The 21,066-nt window shown below is 35.7% G+C and overlaps 1 protein-coding gene across 1 annotated transcript in view; it reads left to right on the forward strand.

The window, feature by feature from the left end:
- Window positions 1–21,066, forward strand: part of Jak2 (Janus kinase 2) — a gene marked incomplete at its 5' end in the record, with an annotated part of 113,312 nt that overhangs the window by 22,338 nt on the left and 69,908 nt on the right. Inside the window, 2 exon segments of the mRNA XM_005388653.2 lie at window positions 11,773–11,896; window positions 17,774–17,891. Coding sequence (XP_005388710.1) covers window positions 11,773–11,896; window positions 17,774–17,891 — 242 coding nt within the window.

Genomic DNA, 21,066 nt, shown 5'->3' on the forward strand with positions numbered 1-21,066 from the left:
TGATTTTACCCTTTTCATTCCTAATTGCATTGATTTGAGTCTCTTTTTTCCTTTTTTTGAAAACGTTGGCTAAGGGTTTATTGTTTTTATTTAATCTTTCAAAGAACCATATCTTTGATTCATTGAGTCTTTGTGTTATTTTTTTAGTCTCCATTACATTAATTTCTGCTCTGATCATTACAATTTCTTCCCTTGTAGATTTGGACTTGGCCTACTTTTCTTTTTCTGGAAGCTTGAGGTTGAAGATTAGGTTATTTATTTGAGCTTGCTTTGTTTTTCTGATACGGATATTCACTGCTGTAAATTTCCCTCATAGGACTGTTTTTATTGTGTCCCATAAATTCTGGTATGTTGTATTGGCATTATTATTTAATTGTAGAACATATCTAATTTCGTTTTAAATTTAATCTATGACCCATTGGTTGTTTAGGAGGCTGTTATTTAATTTCCATGTGTTTATGAATTTCTTGTGGTTTCTTTTGCCATTGATTTTCAATTGCATTTCGCTGTGCTCTGATAATATTCATGGGATAATTTCATTTCCTTTGCATGCAGTTAAGCGTGTTCTATGAGATAGTATGTGGTCTGTTTTGTTTTTTTGGGTTTTTTTTGATGAACAGCTTTATTGAATTTTGTGGATACATTTTTTTTATTTACTTTTAAAAATAAAAGGAGGAAAACATTAACAGACAGACAACCTTTTACAAAATAGCAACAGAACAGTATAGACAGTACAGAGTTACAAACAAAGTGGTAGGAAATTAACAATGCCTGTTGTATTAAATATTGGTATCTTCAAAGTGGTTTCTCATGGAAACACATAGAGACATGCAATATTGATCGATCAAGGACTCACTGATAGTTTCTTTCTGCAAAGAAATAGAAGACAGTAGAACAACTATGTTAACTATCCTGTATATACATACATACAAAATTTCTCCTTCTTTCCCTTCTCTTTTCCCACATCCCGGTTGCCCTTTACCCTTGAGTGTTTTCCTATCATTTCACAATGTCTGTCATACCTCCTAGTTTAAATGAACTCTTTCAGGTTTTACACTAGTGAAACAATGCGGTGCTTGCACATGCAGGTCTGATTTATTTCACTTACGAGTATGGTCTCTAGTTGTGACCATTTACCTATAAAAGCCTCCAGTTTATCTTTCTTTATAGCTGTGTAATATTCCATTATATAAAAATACCACAACTTTCTTATCCAATCCTCGGTGAATGGACATTTGGGTTGCTTCCACAATTTAGCAACTACAAATTGGGCTGTCCCATTCAACCCAGCTATCCCCCTGCTGGGTATTTTCCCAGATCTCAAAACACTATATCACAGCAATATATGTGCACCTATGTGGTCTATTTTGAAGAATGTCCCATGTGCAGCTGAGAAGAATGTGATGTTGTGGGGTGGAACACTCTGTACACATCTACTGAGTTTATTTGTTCAAAAGTTTGGTTCCATTCTAATATTTCACTGTTGATTTTGTGTTTGGTTGATCTATTTGTGATAGTGGTGTATTGAGGTCCCGTGTTACAACTGTATTAATACTTACTTGATTTTTCATGCCTGTTAATATTTGTTTTATATAGTTGAGTGTGCTGGTATTTGGTGCATGTTTATATTTATACTTGTTGTTTCTTCATTTTGAATTGTTTCATTTTCAAGGATGTAGTAACCTTCTTTGTCTCTCTTAATCAGTCTTGACTTGAAATCCACTTTGTCTACAAGTAGAATAGTTACCCCTGTTTTTTTCTGGGTTCCTGTTGCATAGGGTATTGTTTTCTTTTTCTTTGTCTTTTTGAGACAAGGACTTGCTATGTGGTTCAGGCTGGCCTTGAGCTCACTTTATAGCCCAGGCTGGTCTCAAACTCACAATGATCCTCCTGCCTCAGCTTCCCAAGTGCTGGCATTACAGGTGTGCACCACCACACCCAGCGGAGTATTGTTTTCTATCTTTTGACCTTTTGTCTATGAATTTCTTTTTGAATTAAATGTGTTTCTTGTATGCAGCATATTGTTGAATCTTGCTTCTTGATCCATTCTGCCAGTCTTTTCTTTTGACTGGTGAATTAATACATTAACATTGATGGTTATAAGTGATATGTATTGACTTATCCTTGTCATGTTATTTTCCTGTTATTGGCTCCCTTATTTTGCCCCTCTGTGTAATTATTTGCCTTGAATTCATTCTGTTGGGGTTCATGGAGTTGTAATCCTTTTTATCTCTTTCTGGAATGTCCTTGAATACATTTTGGAGTGATAGTTTGGTGTTCATGAATTTTCTCAGGTGTTATTTGTCATGGAAGTATCTTAGTTCTCCATCAATTTTCAAAGATAGTTTTGGGGTACATCAATCTGGGTTGGATGTTTTCTTTTAGGGCTTGAAATACTTCACTCCATACTGTCCCTGACTTAAGGGTTTCTTTTGAGAAGTCAGCTGTGATTCTGATGGGGTTTCCCTTATAGGTCATTTGTTTATTTTCTCTAATAGTTTTTAACATTCTCTTCTTGTGTTGAATTTCCAGAATCTTGATTATTGTATTCTTTGTTATAGATTTGTTTTTGATATGGCTAATTGGAGTCCTATATGCCTCTCTTTTGTGTATGTCAAATTCTATTTCCCTGCCAGGGAAGTTTTCTACTATGACATCTGTGAACAGTTTTTTTTTATTTTTAAATATCATTTGTGATATATTCTGCTTGTTTATTGATTCCAGTCAATCTTTTGTTACTCTTCTTTGCATCATCTAGCAGCTGCCGGATTGATTTATCATGGTCCACTGCTATTTTTAAGATACCTTTGTTTTCATGATCACTAACCTCAAGCCTATCTTCTGTGTCTGAGATTCTGGCCTCACATTGGTTTATTCTGCTCTGGATGCTTTCAGTGGAATTTTTAGTCTCCTGCACATCTGCTAAATCTGTTTTATGGATTCCATTTCTTTCCTATGTTGTGCTTTCATGGTTTCCATCATTTTCCTAAGCATATTTTTCATTGTGGTCACCATCTCTGTAGTTACTTGAGAAATTATTTCTGATTTGCTTTTTTCTAGAGCCTCATTCATTTGCCTTGCTGTTACCACTTGAGAGAGGCCCTGTAAGTGGCTTTCAGATTGTCCCACATCATTGCCCCCTGAGTTTGCCTTTGGTGAACTAGATGTCTGGGGTTGCATCTTGTTTAAGTGTCTTCTTATGTTCTTTCTTTCCTTTCTCCCTCCCTCCCTTGTTTCCTTCCCTCCTTCCTTCTTCCTTCTTCCTTCTTCCTTCTTCCTTCTTCCTTTGTTTAGTTTAATTGCTGGGTTGATGCATGTAAATTGCCCATGTGGAGTAGCTTTATTGCTAGTATTAAGAACCCCTAAGAAATGACTACTTCTCAGAGATTTCTTCCAGGTATAGCTGGTTTTTGTGTTTCAAGTCTGTAAGAGGATTTTTCTCTTCAATTTATTGGGGATGAAAAGTTGCTGCCTGTTTGGATCAGTCTCTGGTTCTTTGGCACTGGCCCACAGACTCTTCTGTGATCATTAGGCAATCTGAGTCTTGGTATACCAGGAAGAATAGCTGGTATAGCACAGTTATGTCACTTTGGCTAAAGTTGTACAATCAGTAATAACAATAGCATAAAACACAGCCTAGAAAATGATAAACGGAGGTAATGATTAATTTGCCACCTTCAACCATAGGAACTAGATTTGTGGTTATATAACAAAATCTAAATCAAAAAAACTAGAATATTATATGTAGTAAATAAGTCCTCAATATGCCAATTTTACCCTTAGGGGAGAAAATTTAAAAGAGGCTGTTGTAGAGGATAGAGAAATAGAAAAAGAGGAAGAGATTAGAAACAAAGCTGGAGGGCAAAGGAGGATTATGCAAACTGTGGGAAACTGGGGCAAAGACAGGAGGGAAAGAGAGAAGGAAAAAAGTAAAAGGAAGAATTGAACAGAACAACAACCACAAACAAGAAACCAAACTAGAAACCACATTCACACTCATGAAAACAAACTCAAACAATGAAGAGGGAAAAAAAAAAACAAGAAAAGAGAGAGACAAGGAAAAAACATACACCTCAAGGTTTGTCTCTGCTGTCAGTGGTAGACAACATCTGGAAATAGAGTCCAAATCTGTGTTTATTTATCCCAGCAAGTCACCAGTAGCTTTATGGTGGCAGGTGGTGGATAACCTCAGCAAGCCTGCACCTTTATTTCCCCTGAAGTTCAGTCTGGTTTCTGGCCATGAGTTCGGATCCAGACCCATTCAGCCTGCAGCTGTCAGCACTCCTGTGGGCTAGAACTCAGCTGGGAGCCACTAGAGGGAGCCAGCATTTATTCTGAATTTTGAGCTCAGTTGATGCTTCTCAAAGATGACTCCCAGCCAGTTGCCCTCTCCTGCAGGATGACCAAATCTGGTCCACTCATCTGCCGGTGCAGTCCCTGGCATCCACTCTTCCATTGCACTGGTGTGTATCTCCATGGAAGTCTCTGGGGTTGCCAGTAGTCACTGTGCATCCACAGGTTTGAACTGCTCCTCCCACACAGTCCCAGCTTAGGGAGAAGGTGCTTCTCACTCCCCCCACCTTTTTTGTTAAAGTTTCTTTCTTTGCTCTCCCTGTGGGCTTCATTCTAGCTTCAGATCCTTCCTGGGTCCAGGGGAGCTACTTCACTCCTTCTCTTCCTCGTGTTGGTATATTCCAGTGTCTGGACAGAACATCTCAGAGAGGCTCTTTCCCTGATGGTTATTACGCTACCATCTTCCCAGAAGTCTTTCTTACATTATTTTTATATGTTGACTCACTGCTGTGTTCCTGGAAAAATTCCACTGGGTCGTGTCTTTATGTTGGGTCATATTCCATATGTTGCTGGAAGTACTTTGCTACTATTTTGTTGAGGAAATTTGTGTCTATATTCATCAAGGATATTGGTTTATAGTTTTTCTCATGATGTTCTTGTGTGTGCATGATGTTCTTGTACTTTATTGCTTTGGCAATAAAGTAATATTGATCTTATGGAATAGTTAAGGAAATGTTCCCTCTTGTAATTTTTGGAAGATTGTGAAGCAGATTGTTGTAGTTTATTTAAATGACTGATAGAAATCACCAGTGAAGCCATCTGGTCCTGGGCGTTCCCTGTCTTTTTAAACAAGAGTTAATCTTTTTTATTTCTTGTTGGTTGGCTTAAATTTTCTATTTCTTCCTGAGTCAGTTTTTAATAGTCTTTCTGCTTCTCCACACTTAATGTTGTTTTACGGTCATATCTTTATATTGTGTGTCCATTAATATGTATTTATAACTATTAGCTTATTCATATATCTTTTCAATCTTAAAGGGGAAAATAGGAATTACAATGAAAATACAATAATACTGGACATGGTATTTATCTTTGTAGTTACTTTTATCAGATTTCTTTATTTCTTCACATACTTTTGAGTTACTTTCCAATATGTTGCAATTTCCATCTGAAAGGCACCCTTCAACATTACTTATAAGGCAAGTATGCTAGCAACAAACTCCCTCAGCTTTTGTTTATCTAGGAATGTCCACTTTTCTCCTTCAGTTTTTCAAACAGTCATTTTGTCAAATATAGCATTCTTGTTTGACATTTTTTTTTCTTGGAGCACTATAAATATGTCACCCCACTATCTTATGAGCATTATAGGTTTTTATGGGAAATTGGCTACTAGCTTTATAGAGAATTTCTTGTTAGTAATGTCATTTTTCTCTTGTTTTCAAAATTATTTCTATCTTTGGCTTTCAACAGTTTGATTTTAATATATATTGATATACATAATTCTACATTTATCTGTCTTTCTTAGGTTTGGTGTCTTGGATTTGTAATCATGTTTTTGACCAAATTTAGGGAATTCTGTTATTTTTCAAATACTCTTCTATTTTCTGCCATTTCCGCCTACACCCCCCACCCCAGAGTTGGTATGCTTGAGATGTTTCATTTGTTCATTTTTCCTTCTTTTTTGATGCTCCTCAGCCTGGATAATTTCAATTGATATATCTTCAAGTTAGCTAATTCTTTCTTGTATCAGTTTAAATCTGCTTTTGACATTCTCTAGTGGCTATTAACTTCTTTTTTTATACTGTCTCTTTATTAATATTTTCTGTTTGTTGATAAATTCGTCTCTTAGCTTCATTTAGCTCTTGGTTGTGACTTCTTTGTCTTTGAACATAGCTGTTAGTTGATTTCGTTTGTCTTTTAAATCCAAAACCTATATTCCCCAGGGACAGTTTTCTTTAATTTCTCCTGTGAATGAGTGTACTTTCTTATTTCTTTGCTTTATTATTTTATTTTGTTGAAGATGTAAATGGGTATTTCACCTGTTATAGTGTGTGTTAATTCTGGAAATCTTATTCTTGTTTCATCTCTGTGTTTTGTGTGCTTTGGTTAGTTGTTTGTTTAGTGACTTTTGTGATTATACAATTTATTTTCTTTGTTGTATTTTGTCTGTAAATTCTCTGTTCATTTAGCTCATAATCAGTTTCCTTTTTGACATGGATTTCCTAAAATTTCTTGTGACAGAAAAAAAGAATGAAAAACCCAGTTTTTGCAGTTTAACTTATGATTGGGGCACTTCAATACTTATTTAGTCTAGTTTTAACTCTGCCTTTAGCCTTCCTTTCCTACTTATATTGGGCCTAAAATTTAGTCTTAGGTGAAGGTTGAGTCTTCTTTAAGTGCTCTTCCATTGACATGGATGTGGTTTCCTAAAGAAACTCTTTGTCTCTGAATTTTCTTTTTGACTTTCAGCATGCCTCTTGTTTGCCTTAGCTCTAAGAACTTTTCCCAGGTGGCAGTTGGTTGTTCAGTTACCTTACAGTGTTTCAAAAATGTATCCTCTTTGTAGCTGCTTTTCTTTCTTTTTTTTTTTTTTTTTTAATTGTTTTTCATTCATTTCACTATGGAATCCTCTATTTTATTAGTTTTGTGTGTGTGTGTGTGTGTGTGTTTGAGACAGGATCTTGCTATGCAGTTCAGGCTGGCTTTGAGCTCACATTGTAGCCTAGGCTGGTCTCAAACTTGGAATGATCCTCCTGCCTTAGCCTACCGAGTGCTGGGATCACAGGCGTGTGCCACCACACCTGGATTGCTTTTCTGCTTTGAGAAATTTCTGAATTGAGTGGATGTGGATTAGCCCCTCACATCAATTCCTTAGTCAGTCCCCTCAAGTTGAGGGAAACTAACATTTCACAAAGGCAAAGACTGGGTCATCATCATCATTCCAGAGCCAGGGAGCAGAATTCTACTCTGGGAGTAGCATTTGTATGGAAAATTGGAGGGACAAGGTAAAGTAAAAATGCTACAAAACTTTCCTGCCATTTTGTTTTGCTTTATTTGTTTTTGTGGTGCTAGGATCTGAACCTAGGGCCTCATATATGCTAGGAACATGTTCTACCCTTGAGCTTCACATCAGCTTCAACTTAACTATTTTTAAGTTGTTTACTCTTTGTAAGTTGTTTTCTTGATTCAGCATAAAAAAGTATGCTATAAGTGATTATTCCGGAGCAATAGACTTAAACCCAACCTGTCTTGGTCCAGCTGGCTTTTATATGTATTTTATCTGTAACTACTATGTGTTATAGAACTTTTTTGTATATTTCAGCTCCAAAAGCATTTGTGGTAAATGCATTCCCACCCCCGTATCTGTATACATTTTATGGCTTTTGCCTGAAGTTACCTAGAGTACCTAAATCCTAAAGTGCATTCTGCTTAATAGTACTTTTTCAGAATCTTTTATTGAAGTTTTTACTTTACTGTGTCTCTTGACACTTTCTATTATTTCTCTTCTATACTTCTCTGTTTTCCTGTGATCTTGCTTGTCATTGTACTGTTTTGAATTGTAATTTTCCCCTGTCTTCTTTGTGTCATTTACTTTAAGTTAGGCATTCTTTATCATTTTTGTATTTCAGTATCTGCTTTATGCCTCTTACAAATAAGGACTCTTTTACATTAGTGGATTGATGACTAGTCTTGCTCTAGAATATGGAAGTGAATGGCAGTCCTGGTAATGACTTAGGAGAGAAAGACTCACTCAAAGTGATATTAATAGATAAGAGTGAAAAGAATTTGGAGTTAGTATTTTGAGAAAGAAAAGGAGTTTAAAATGACCCTGGGGTTCTTCAGGCTGTCTTTTCATTAGAAAGTATATCTCAAATACACCAGCACTACTTTTTCTCTCATTCTGGGACTATACAATTAATGTTCACTACTGAGAAAAAATGGAAGGAGTATAATAAATAATTGCAATTTTGGAATAAGAAATCAGTGACTAAACATGACTTACAAGTGCTGTTTTTTGTTACTTGTTTGCAGGGATGACCTACATATTTTTTCTTTTGGCGTATGTCCCCTTTGTTGATGCTTTCATGCAAAATTATGTGTATATATATTCATGTAAAAACTTAGATACCTATAACTAGAGTTCAGCCTTACTTATATTGAGAAACCATTATTCATCATCTAATAAGTCCTAATATACAAATATGGATTCACTTTTCATGCTTTGTGTATGTGCTCTTTTGTTTGAAAATTCATAACATTCTCTTGTCCCCCCTAAAAAATCCCTAGAATTATATGCTAGGAATAGTGATTAAAATTTTGTTTAAATTTTCATATTTATATTGCATGCTAATTTTTAAATTAAAGGTCTTTAGTGTTGTTTGTTTGTTTGTTTTAAACAAGGTAATTACTGTGCAATTCAGGCTGGTTTTGAACTCACTGTGTAGCCCAGGCTGACCTCAGACTTCAGGGATCTTTCTGCCTCAGCCTCCTGAGTGCTAGGATTTCAGGCATGTACCACCACACCTGGCGTATGTACTGTTTTTCTAACAGTCTATGTCAGATCTTTCATGGTACCTTTTTGAGAAGTTTCATCTCCTACAGTGTGTCTTGTGTACCTAGAACAGCGAGTGGGCAAAACATTTTATTGGTAGAGGAGAAGTAGTATTGTCTAGATTTAAAAAGTAGTATGTGTAAGGCATAGAGATATGCGATTCTAATGCTAAGTACTTAACTGATTAGATGATAATTTTCTAACTTTAAAACATTTTTTCAATATAGAATTAGCCTAGTAAAAATGATATTTAGATAAAATAGTATTTTGTCAAATTATTTGACAAAATAATTGCCATTATTTCTTTGTTTATTTAAAAGCTTATATAAATCATTATTCTTTATATTTTGAAGGTGATTTATAGAGTAAACCCTTCTCATCTTGGTAATGATTTTCCTTTTTTTCTCTTGTTATTTTTTCTATTCTCCTTTTTTTTTTTTTCCTCCTTTAATTTTTTACTTCAGGCTTTGTCATTTATATTTAATGAATCCTTTTTTAAAAAAGAAGTTTCTTCTCCAGTATAATTTTACCTTCTTTTTACCTTAGTTCTGTCTTGGTAAATAGGGCAATAATCTCTTATGAATGGTTATAATTTTTCCTATTACCATGTAGTTATTGTAGTTTTGGACAGACAGTTCTGTCCCATAACCCTCCCTTAGGATTTTAAGGTCATTATGTTACAAAATAAAACCATATTCTGGTGTATAGCTTCTTTTCTTATGAAAAAATATATTATGAAAAATCTATTTAAGCCAACTGCTTTTGCTCTAGGTTATTGTTTGTGTTGAAGTTTAAAACACTTCAAAGGATAGATTATACTACCAACACTTTTTTATATCTTCTGCTCTTAAATTTATATTTTGTTTTGTTTCTATTTTCTTACCACAGGAGTGCCCCTTGAGGAATACATAGGACAGATTTCTAGGTTAAAAGTTTACTTTAAATTTTAATAGACAATGGTTTCTCAAAAGTTATATTTCTTTCTCAGAAGTCAAACCACTTTATATTTCTAGCAGTACTGTAGCATAGCAATATTTCCACATAGTTCAGTAGTAGATGTGATTCCTCTTACTACTTTTGCTTGATGAATGGGTATAAAGTGCTATCACATAGTTTTCTTTTGCATTTCCTTTTATCCTAAGTATTACTATCTTTTTGAATGGTCATTAGAAATGTGGATTTGTTTTACTATAAATAACTTACTTTCACGTTTGCCATTTTTACTCTCTCATCCTAGTTTTTAATTATAAAATGTTTCAAGTAATATTTTATATAAAAATAAAGGACATACCATTGTACTGAAAACTCAACTCTTCAGTTGTATTTTTTTTGCCATTTTACTTCACATATTTCCTTAATATATTATCATGATTAATTACATTAATAGGTTTTTCTAAGTTATTTGTCTCTGCAATCTTAGCATAAATAAATAAACTTTGTCATCATTTTTAAGAGAAACATTAGTGGATTCAATTTCCCATTACTTAGGTTAGGATTCTTTATCTATTTTGATAAACAGGATTACCCTTTTATGGTGTCTCTGGTTTTGATATCATGATCTCACAAAATGAATGCATCAATTTCACTGTTCCTCATGTGAGCCGTAATAAACCTTTCCTCCTTTAAGTTGTGGGTGTTAAGTATTGTGTCTCAGGAACAAGAAAGTAACTAAAACTTTAATACTAAGATTGAGGTTTTTGCTGTGACTACCTGATTATAGGTCCAGAAGTCTTTGGAACTGGCTCAAGGGAGAAATTAGGAAAGATTTGGAGATGCTGGCTGGAGAAAGAGCCCTAGAATGCTGGGAGGAGAGCCTGATGTGAGATTCTGGTTGGATCTCAGACCATATGGTTGAGAGAAATGTAGCTGGTAATGATCAGGCTCAAGAGGTTTCAGTTGGAAAGAAAAACTCCATTGCTAATTTTTAATACTTGATATTTGAGAATCATTCATTGTAAATGTGCATTAGTTTTTTTACATTTTTTTTCTTGACCTTGTGAAATATTTAGAACTATTTATAAATAAAAGAATGAATGTAAGAAAAATGTTTTTATGTATAACTTGCTGAAATTATTACATATAGACAGTTGTTAATAGTTTAAATTCAGTATTTAAATCTGTGTTGTCAGTATGGAGTTTTTGTCATTTCTATATAAAATGGAAAAGTATGAAAAAATTATTAGGATAAAAATTTGAAGTTTATGTTTCAAATATACAGGATTAATTTTTTACATATTTGTGTCTGATTTAATTGAAGTATGGCTAGAAAATATGCCATGTATGATTATATTTTGGCATTTGTAAAGGCGTTTTGTATTCTAGAGAATTATTATGTGCATTTGTGTGTATGTGTGTGAGTATGTGAATGTTTTGTTCAATGTCCTTCAGCCTTTGGTTTATGTGCCTTCTGAAGTACCTGAAAAACATCATACCCTTGCACATTTTGATATTTAAAATTTTTTCTTTGTAAGTTTAAGTAGTGTAAAAGATAGAATTATATAAAATTTTTTATTTTAAAATGAAACTGCTTCGTTGTTCTTTAAAAATATCCAGACTTGTAAATATTTTAATAATTTTATAACCTCATATTAATTATATACACACACACACACACACACACACCCCAGAACTTGCAAATATTCAGTTAAGAAAAGCTTGAAAGTTTTAATCTACCTTTCTTCAGAGAACAGTTAAAATGCTGGATAAACTTTTTTATTTTAAATATGCATGAAAGGATCCCCCACCATGCTTTTAAAACATACAGAAAAAAGTATTTGGTTAAAAACTCAGTTTTAGACGGTGTTATACTAAAAGGCTTCTGTTGCTACTGCATTTTTTCCATATTTAACTTCGGTTCATTACAAATTATAGATGCTACATAAATATTCAGTTAACTGTTAGAATCATTTCCTTTCCTGCTTTCTTTGTAGGTGTCACACCTGTGTATCATAATATGTTTGCTTTGATGAGTGAAACAGAAAGGATATGGTATCCACCCAATCATGTCTTCCGTATAGATGAGTCATCCAGGCATAATGTACTCTACAGAATAAGGTACTTTCTTACATGAAGTGACTTACTTATTAGAAAAGGGGCAAAGTAGGAGAAATTATAAATGATATACTTTGATAATTACAGTGTTTTGTTCTGGTGGGATGTTACTTTACCACTTGTAATTATATTTAAAAACATTTAAAGGTGGGGAATGTGAGAATGACCTTTATTAGTAAAATGTATAGCTATCTATCAATTAGTAAAAATGTTTGCAATATTGCTGCTATCCCAGGAAATTTGATATTTTGTACAATGAAATGCAGTCTCACATCTCTTCATATATAAAAAGTTGAAACAAAAGGTAAGCCTTTTAGCAATGTTTCCTTGCAGCCTTAAAATTTAAAATAGATTTTTAATTAATTTATAATGCCTATTTAGAGAAATTCAAAAGTAATTTTATTCTCAAAAGGAGAAAACAAAGAAATAAGCTTAATTTGTATTTCACAAATAACTATTATTTTCTAAATTTTTTATTTATATATGTATAAATAATTTTTTATACAAATTCAAGAAGAGATATGTGTATGTACAAATTCCCCAGGATGAATGTATCTACAGTATTATGTATTATGAACATATACTAACAAAAAACTTCAAGTGCCACGTTAAAGAATCTGATACTTTGATATATTACTCATGTTTACTTATGGTCTTCAAGCTAAGAGATGACAGAATTCAAACTCAGACCTAGTTTGCGTCGTAAGACTGTTTCTTAATCACCTTATGGGTACCTCATTAAAGAGATAATGTATATATAGTATTTAGCATTGTGTCTATTACTTGATGTGGGCTCTTAGTAAAGTTTAGTGTTGCATTGCTTCTTTCCTTCCTCCCTATTCTGTATAAAAATATGCCCTTAGCTGTGTTTAAACTTTCTGATTTCAAACAGAAATCAGTGTCAGAACAGCAGAAGTCATGTAGGTTTGATTGCTGCCTATTATCAAAAGGTTTAACTTCTGAGGGTTAAAATAAATTCTTGAAATTAAAAGGCAAACTTTAAAGATAGTTGTAGTGATTCAAATAAAAGGTTTAGTACTCTTACAAATCTAAAATTAAAAATATTATGTCCATAATTAATTAATTAAAGTATGTGAAGAGTTATTTCACAAAGGAATAAAGAGTTAAGGGTCTTTGGGAAAAACAAAAGCTTAGTTTCACTAGTTATGAGAACAATGAATACTTACTTGTAACTGTGGAGCCCACAACATCTCATGCTTAATAAGCTTTTGAAAATCTAATGATGTGCAATCTCTGTGAAAAGTAATTTTACAGTATTTCCAATTCTTCCGTCACATGCTTTTCCTCATGATTTTCTGGTGATTTTTAAATTGTAGGTGGCTCTTAGGAAATAGATGTCTGTTCCTTGCATAGATAGTAAAAAAAATATAAATAATTGAGGACTATAAAAAAAAGGAAACATTGGGTTTTTTTGTTTGTTTGTTTGTTTATTTGTTTGTTTTGTCTTTTTGAGACAGGGTCTCACTGTGCAGCTCAGGCTGGCCTGGAGCTCACTTTGTAGCCCAGGCTGGTTTTGAACTCGCAATGATCCTCCTGCCTCAGCCTCCCGAGTGCTGGGATTACAGGCGTGCACCACCATGCCTGGCTTAAGGAAACATTAGTAAAGATTGAAAAGAGACATCTTTGAAATGATAGAGAATATCTGTCAATGCCACATACTATTTTTCCTTGTGAAATGCTAGAAGCAGTCTCTTTAAAAATGAAAAACCACAAAGCTGGGTGCGATGGGTCACACCTGTAGTCCCACCAGCACTCCAAGAGGCTGAGGCAGGAGGATAGGAAATTTGACCCTGGCCCAGGGAATTTAAAGATTTAGCGAGACCCTGTCTCAAAACAACAGCAAACAACAACAAATGAAAAGGAAGGGAGGCTGGGAATATAGCTCATGAGAGGAAAAAAGAGTGAGATGCAGACGGGTGCCCACTGTCACGACGGAACTTCAGCATTTTAGTGGGATCCTAGCCAGTATAGCAAGACAAGAAGGAGAAGTACAATATTTGAGGGCTGAGAACAAAGAACAGATATAATGTAGAAAATATGAACAAAATCAGCAGGGTGCTAGATCTCTGCTGTCAGTATCTTAAAATATCACTGTTTCTATTTGCAGCCACACACAAAAAAGAGGCCATTTAAAATACAGAGTAATAACAAAAAAGTATCTAGAGTTAAAACTATCCAAAATTAAGACTTTCATACAATTTTTTTTTAAGAAATTGGTGCAGTTTTGGGGCTGAACCTAGGGCTTGTTATGTGCAAGGCAAACACTCTACCACTGAGCCACATTCCTAACCCTCTTCAGATTTTGAGACTACGTATTTGTATTATTTAAAGAAGCTTGTTAGTATGTGATGTGGGATTGATAGCTATACAGTATTAAGAGTATTTTCCTTACCATTTTCCGTGTTTACTATATCTTATGGAATCAACAAATATATCTAAAAATGCATGTTCCAAGGTCAGTACTTTTTTTCATGGGACAGATAGTAAGTATTTTAGGTTTTTGTTTTTTTTTCTGTACCGCTCCTATTGTAACTATTCAGTTCTGTTATGGTGCTGTGAAAGAAGCCACAGACCATATGTAAATTGAGTGGGCATGGCTGTATCCCAGTGAAATTTTATCTACAAAAACTGACAGTGGGCCAGATTAGACCTGTGAGCCGGTTTGCTAATTTCTTCTTAAGAATTAGAAATGAATTCTCATACCAAATTGGAGTAGAAAGGAATTCTTTCTATTCTAAAATTAAGGAGTCGTACATCAATAGTTACCTATTAACAGAGGTTCCATGAAAAGTCTATCCAGAAACTATCCAAAAGAGGATTTTATAACTTAAAAAGAAAACTCATGTACTTGTTGTTTACAGGTTATTCTTCACTTCCTTTGTTACATATGTAGGAGTTTATCAAAGCAACATGGCTGGGTGTGGTGGCACATGCCTGCAGTAAGCACGTGGGGTGACTGAGGCAGGAAGTTTGTCACAAGTTTGAGGCAAGCCAGGGCTACAAAGTGAGTTCAAGGCCAGCCTGAATTACACAGTGAAACCCTGTCTCAAAAAAAAGCAACATGAACGAGAAGTAGTTTAAAACTGTTGAAGATTGATGAATGGATAAAGAAAATATGGTATATATACACACAGTGGAATTACTGAGCCATAAAGAGAAATAAAATTATGTAATTTTTAGGAAAATGGATGGAACTAGGAACCATCATCTTAAGTGAAATTAGCCATCCTCAGAAAAAGTTAAATATCACGTTGTCTCTCCTTTTTATGAGAAATATAAAAATCTGTAGGTTAATAAGTAAATAGCATGAAGGAGAGATAACAGGAGACCAGGAGACAGACTTTTGGAGAAGAAGAAGGGGATGACAGGGGAACGCTGGGATTAAAACTGACTAAGGTGTGTTAACTGTGTGCACCGACTTCCCAGAGCAAACCCCACTGTTATGTCATACTAAACTGTACTAATAAAACATAATAAGGTTTGTGGTGTAGGAAGATATAGTTTATATAATAATGGTACGAAGAGAATGGAGCAGAGTTTTTGTATATTGATGTAATTAATGTGGCATTAATAAAACTAGATCATTTTAAGTTGTTAATTGTAATCCCTAGGGCAACTTCTGATAACTCAAAAATGTATAGTGAAAGAAACAGCAAAGGACTTAGAATGACAGACCAGAAAATACCTTTAACACAAAAGAAAGCACTAATGGAAGACTAGATGAACAATAACAAAAAGAAGCCGTGTAGAAAAGAAGTAAAAGACATAAACCCACCTTAGCAGTAATTTCCTTAAGTGCAAATGGCTTAAACACTTGGAGGGCAGAAGGAACGCTGGGCAGGCATGGTGACGCGTGCCTATAATCCCAGCACTTGAGAGGCTGAGCCAGGAGGATCACTACAAGTTTGAAAACAGACTGAGTAACAGCTAATTCAAGGCTAGCCTCAACCACATAGCAAGACCTTATGATAAACAAACAAACACAAAAGACAGAAGAAATGGATAAAGACATTCAAATACATGCTGTCTGTAAGAGTCATGCTTTATATTTAAAGATACACGTGTGTTAAAAATAAAGAATTTAAAAAGCTATATACCAGAAAATGAGAGGAATCCAAGGTGATAGATTAGAGGCACCCAGAACTCACGTGCTTATCGATGAGACAGAACCACAATGAAAGGTATATAGCTGTTTGTTGAGGTGAGAGGCTATGAAAATTGGAGTTTAATAATAGGAGACTGAAGAAACAGATTGTAGGTAATGGGCTAGCAGGAGACACAGAGCGCCCCGGCACTGTGGGGAGCATGGAAGGTCGCGGCATGGGAGAATGAAGGAGGTGTTCCCCCTGCCGGTGTACAGGTGAAACAAGGAGAATCACAGCCAGCTCCAGTAGGGCAGAATTCAGTACCTCACAGACAAAAGGTCTAAACAGATGAGAGATCTAGGAACTGTGTTGCACACTGGCTTTTGAGAAGTTGTCTGCACTTCCTAGTACGTTTTTACCGAGCTGTGATTGGGAGCCATTCTGAGAAAGCTTCTGTTGTTTGACCTTATGGCTCTAAAGATCAGAGGTCCCTGCATTTTCATGACTCTGGGATCCTGGACCCCATCGTAGTTTCACTGCACGAGCTTAATGGATGGGCGTTTCATGAGTCAGTTTGGCTCATGTGGAAGACTCGGACACCATCAGGTGGGGAGGATTTCCATGAGCACTGGTGATACTAGGTATGTTGTTTGGTTCACAGGTATACTAGCTGTCCCAAACGTGATGAAAGGCCTGAAGCTTTTATCTGTTGTTTAGACACTAGTGCAGTTCTTGACGTTTCACATGGGTAGGCCAGGATCCTAGCTCCTTCTTTGTGGCACTCATATCCACTTGTCAGTTGTGTGCAATATAATAGGGTGTGGAAATGGCGGGCACTAGGATGTGTGGTGTCCAGAACAGTTGTGTTACTTCTTTCTGCTGTTGCTGTAGGTTGACTGTCCAGGAGCAGAGGATCAGAGCCCCCTACCTGTGCTCATTTGGGGAGAGGCGGTTGGCTGGGTATTCTGTGTCCTCTATTCTTTAAAGTGAAGTATCGCCAAAGTCCGAGTGTGACTAGGTGGAACCAGGTCTAGGGGCAACAGAATTGTTGGCAGTGGGGTTGTATAAACGTGTTGTCCCACCTCACCCAAGCGCATATCCTTACAGCTCCATTGCTTCTCTCTACCTGTGTGAATATCTGGTGACACCTTGCAGATCCAGTGTTTGCTGGGCCCTCGGAGTACACAGCCTAAAAGGCTACTGAGAGAATCGTTACCCGCTGAGCGCATTCTGTGCTAGCTCTTTCTAGGTGCAAAGCAGCTGAGGGATCCCAACTATCTCCAGGCACAAATCATTCCCGCTCCTCACCTGGAGGGCACCACAACATGAAGACCTGAGGGCTAAATAACCCCTGCCTCCTCTGTCCAGCAAACACACAGCCTAAGGAGACCGGAGAAGAACTTTGATTGGCATAAGTTTCTATCATACACCCTTCCTTCCTAATTTGAATACTTCAGCAGGAAGGACGTTTTTATTTTTTTATTTGTACTTTATTATTACATTATTTCTGTATTTCCCAATTTCCTATGATTGTTTCTGTATTCTACATTATATATTGCACCAAAGTATACAGTATTTTACTGTGTTTTTTGTATTTTCTATCTACATTATTACCATGGTCTTCTCTAGATATCCTTTTGTCCCTGACTTATATTTAACACTGTTAGCTGTGTTTTCCGATACCTTTGAGTAGGATGAAAGCGGATATACATATAAAAATTTGTTTATATTTAAACTTTTTGGAGGCTTATGGAATGTTTCAATTGTCTTATAGATTTTACTTTCCTCACTGGTATTGCAGCGGAAACAACAGAACGTATCGGCATGGAATAGCTCGAGGTGCTGAAGCTCCTCTTCTTGATGATTTTGTCATGTCTTACCTTTTTGCTCAGGTATGACTATTACGGTATGCATATTAAATGATAAATATCTTCCTGTGTAGTACATCTCCTAATCAGGATATACTTACTTGGAAAATTGCAGTTTTGTTTTGTGCAGCAGGTATATAGACAGGTTAAAAAGTCTTTAACACTAATTTCTAATCCCATGATTAATGAATAAGAAAATTAGTTTCATGAAGATTTATAGAATTGGTCATTTTACATTTTCTTTCATTTTAGGGCCTTCAACAATTTTAAGAATTTCACAAAGTGGGAACTGAGTTTTATAACATGATTTATGTGAATATAAGTGGTTGAAATACTGAACAGTAAACTTTCTGTGGAGTGTTTTTTAAAAATTTCTGGATAATTTCAAACTTAAATAGTGGGTAATAAAATGTGAAGAAACTAACATAAATATGAGTTATTACTGTTTTTGTAGCTCCCCATGGAAGGATAAAAAGATATTGGTACTTAGCTGTTTGACCTACTTGGTCATTCATATTATATTTAGTTTTGTATTGTGTTGGATCATTTTATAATACTTTTTTCTCTATTACTTGATTTAAACAGTAATTAAAATATTCTGACAATAAATAACTTTTGTTTTTATGTGCTGCTGGAGTAGTATGAATAGAAACTGAAGAAAGAAAAGGCAATTTGTGCTTCTGGGTAAAAATATTTCTAAAGTATCAGATTAAAGAGTTCTAATTCAGATTTACTAATATCGTAGGAAATAACCCTGCACATTATCATTGCTCACATTTCTAATAAGTCAAAATACTTCTCAGGCCAGGCAAGTGCGAGGCCCTGAGTGTGATTCCCAGTACTAAAAAATAAATAAATAAATAAAAAATGCTTCTCTATTAGGGTGTGAGACCAACCAACTTTTTATTGTAGTAAAAATACAAAATAAAATTGACCATTTTAGCCACTGTTAAGTGTATAGTTCAGTTACATTAAGTACATTATTTTACAACCGTCACTATTATCCATCTTTAAAATATTTTAAAAAGTTTTTTCAAAGTGAAACTTCATATGCATTAGATAGTAACTCTATTTCCTTTATCTCCTGGTCCTTGAAAAACTCACCATTCTCCTTTTTCCCCTCTCCTCTCTCCCCTCCCCTTTTCTTTCTTTCTTTTTTTTTTCTTTTGGTTCTTTGACATAAGGTCTCACTATGTGGTTCAGGCTGGCACTGGACTCACTATGTAGCCCAGGCTGGCCTCAAACTTACGTACTGATTGTCCTGTCTCAGCTTCCCGAGTACTGGGATTATAGGTGTGTGTTACCATGCCTAGCACATTCTACTTTCTGTCTCTATAAATTTGCCGATTTTATATACCTCATACAAATGAAATTATACAATATTTGTCTTTTTGTTACCAGCTGGGTTTTACTTAGCATGTCTTAAGGGTTCATCTGTGTTGTAGCATGTGTTCAGATTTCTTTCCTTTTTAAAGCTGAATACTATTCCATTGTATGCATATACTCATTTTTTGTATTCACTCATGTGTTGATGGACCCTTGGGTTGCTTCTGCTTTTGCCTATTTGTAAATAATGCTTCTATGAACATGGTTACACAAATATTTCTTTGAGTCTTTGCTTTCAGTTCTTTTGGAAATAAATACAGAAGTGGAACTGCAAAATTACAGATGGTAATTCTGTTTGTAATTGTTGAGGAGCTGCTATATTGTTTTTCGTCATGCCTATACCATTTTGTATTTCTATAAAGAGTATACCAGTGTTTCAATTTCTTTACACTCTTGACAACTTTTTAAAATAATAGCTGTCCTGATAGGTATGAAATGATATTTCATTCTTGTTTTGATTTGTATTTCCCTAGTGGATAATGATATTAGCCATATTTTCATATGTTTGCTGGCCATTTGTGTATCCTTTTTGGAGACATGCCTAACACCCACAGCTTAAAGGCGGAAATGGCTCATCATTTCAGATAATTGAGTTCACAATCAGCTGGCTCCAAGGCAAAAACATGACACAAGGGCATGATGGAGCAAAGCTTCTTAGTTCATGGTGGCTGGGCAGCAGAGTAGGTGAAAAGTGTCAGACGTAGACCCGAGATCATGCCTAAATGACCCAACTAGGCACACCTAGAAATGTGCTTTACTAATCTCCTAAGACAGCTCCCAAGCCAGTCAAGTTGACAGCTGAGCTTAACCATCACACCCCACCTGTTTTCATCCCACCTGTTTTGGCACCCAAATACATCTCCTTAAACCATACCTAATCTCCACATAAACACAATAACAGTTCATAATTCTGCCTGACATAGTACAGTTATTACATTGAGAACCAGATACACAACACTCCCTTATCCAAAATCTCAACAATTCTAACATTGCCCAAAAGTGCAAGAAGTCTCCTCTGAGATTCAAGGCAGGCAGCTCTAAAGCACTGTAAAAGTAAAAAATAAGCCACGTAATCCCAAGGTATAACAGCACAGGGTAAATATTCCCATCCCCAAAAGGAGAAATAGGAGACTTGAAAAGAATAGGCAGACTGAAAACCAGCAAGACAGGGATTAAATCCTGTGGCTCCCTATCTGGCATTGAGGGCACATGCTGGTGGGATGTCAGTTCTAGGGGTCTTGGGAGCCCCACCCCCATGGCCTTGCTGGTTGCAGCCCACTTGGCCTCCCTCTTGGGCTAGCCTTAGTCATGCCTTGCAGCTTTCCTCAGCAGACATTCTATGGTCTTGGTAAATCCAACTTCCTACGGTTTCCACTGTATCTTTGAATTCATTCTCACAGCTTTCTGTACTGCCCTTTCAGGGGCTGCTTGCTTGACCTTCCAGGGCTTCCTTTAAAATCTGGGAGGATGCCTTCCTGACCACACAACTCTTACATCCAGGAAAGAGTGGCATCACGTGAGTGACACCAAGGTCCCTTGTCAGTGGGAACAGCAGTTGGGCCATGTCTGCACTGGCCTCTGAGTTACCAGATGACAGAGCGTGGTGAAATAAATCCCAGAGAACGTACTCCCTCTGAAGCCCTTCTTTAGAGTGGGTTCCAGGAACTGTGTTCTTCAGTGAAAAGGTGGTACTTTTACTCCCCTTTGTCACAATGGATACGGTCTTCCTGATTCCTGAGATGCTCCAAAGGCATCTTTTTTCTTGTTCTCACACAAAGTATTTGGTTTCTTTTAAATATCACTGTTCTCGGGG

Source organism: Chinchilla lanigera, unplaced genomic scaffold, assembly GCF_000276665.1.
Source record: "Chinchilla lanigera isolate Chin_1 unplaced genomic scaffold, ChiLan1.0 scaffold00033, whole genome shotgun sequence".
Lineage (NCBI taxonomy): Eukaryota > Metazoa > Chordata > Mammalia > Rodentia > Chinchillidae > Chinchilla > Chinchilla lanigera.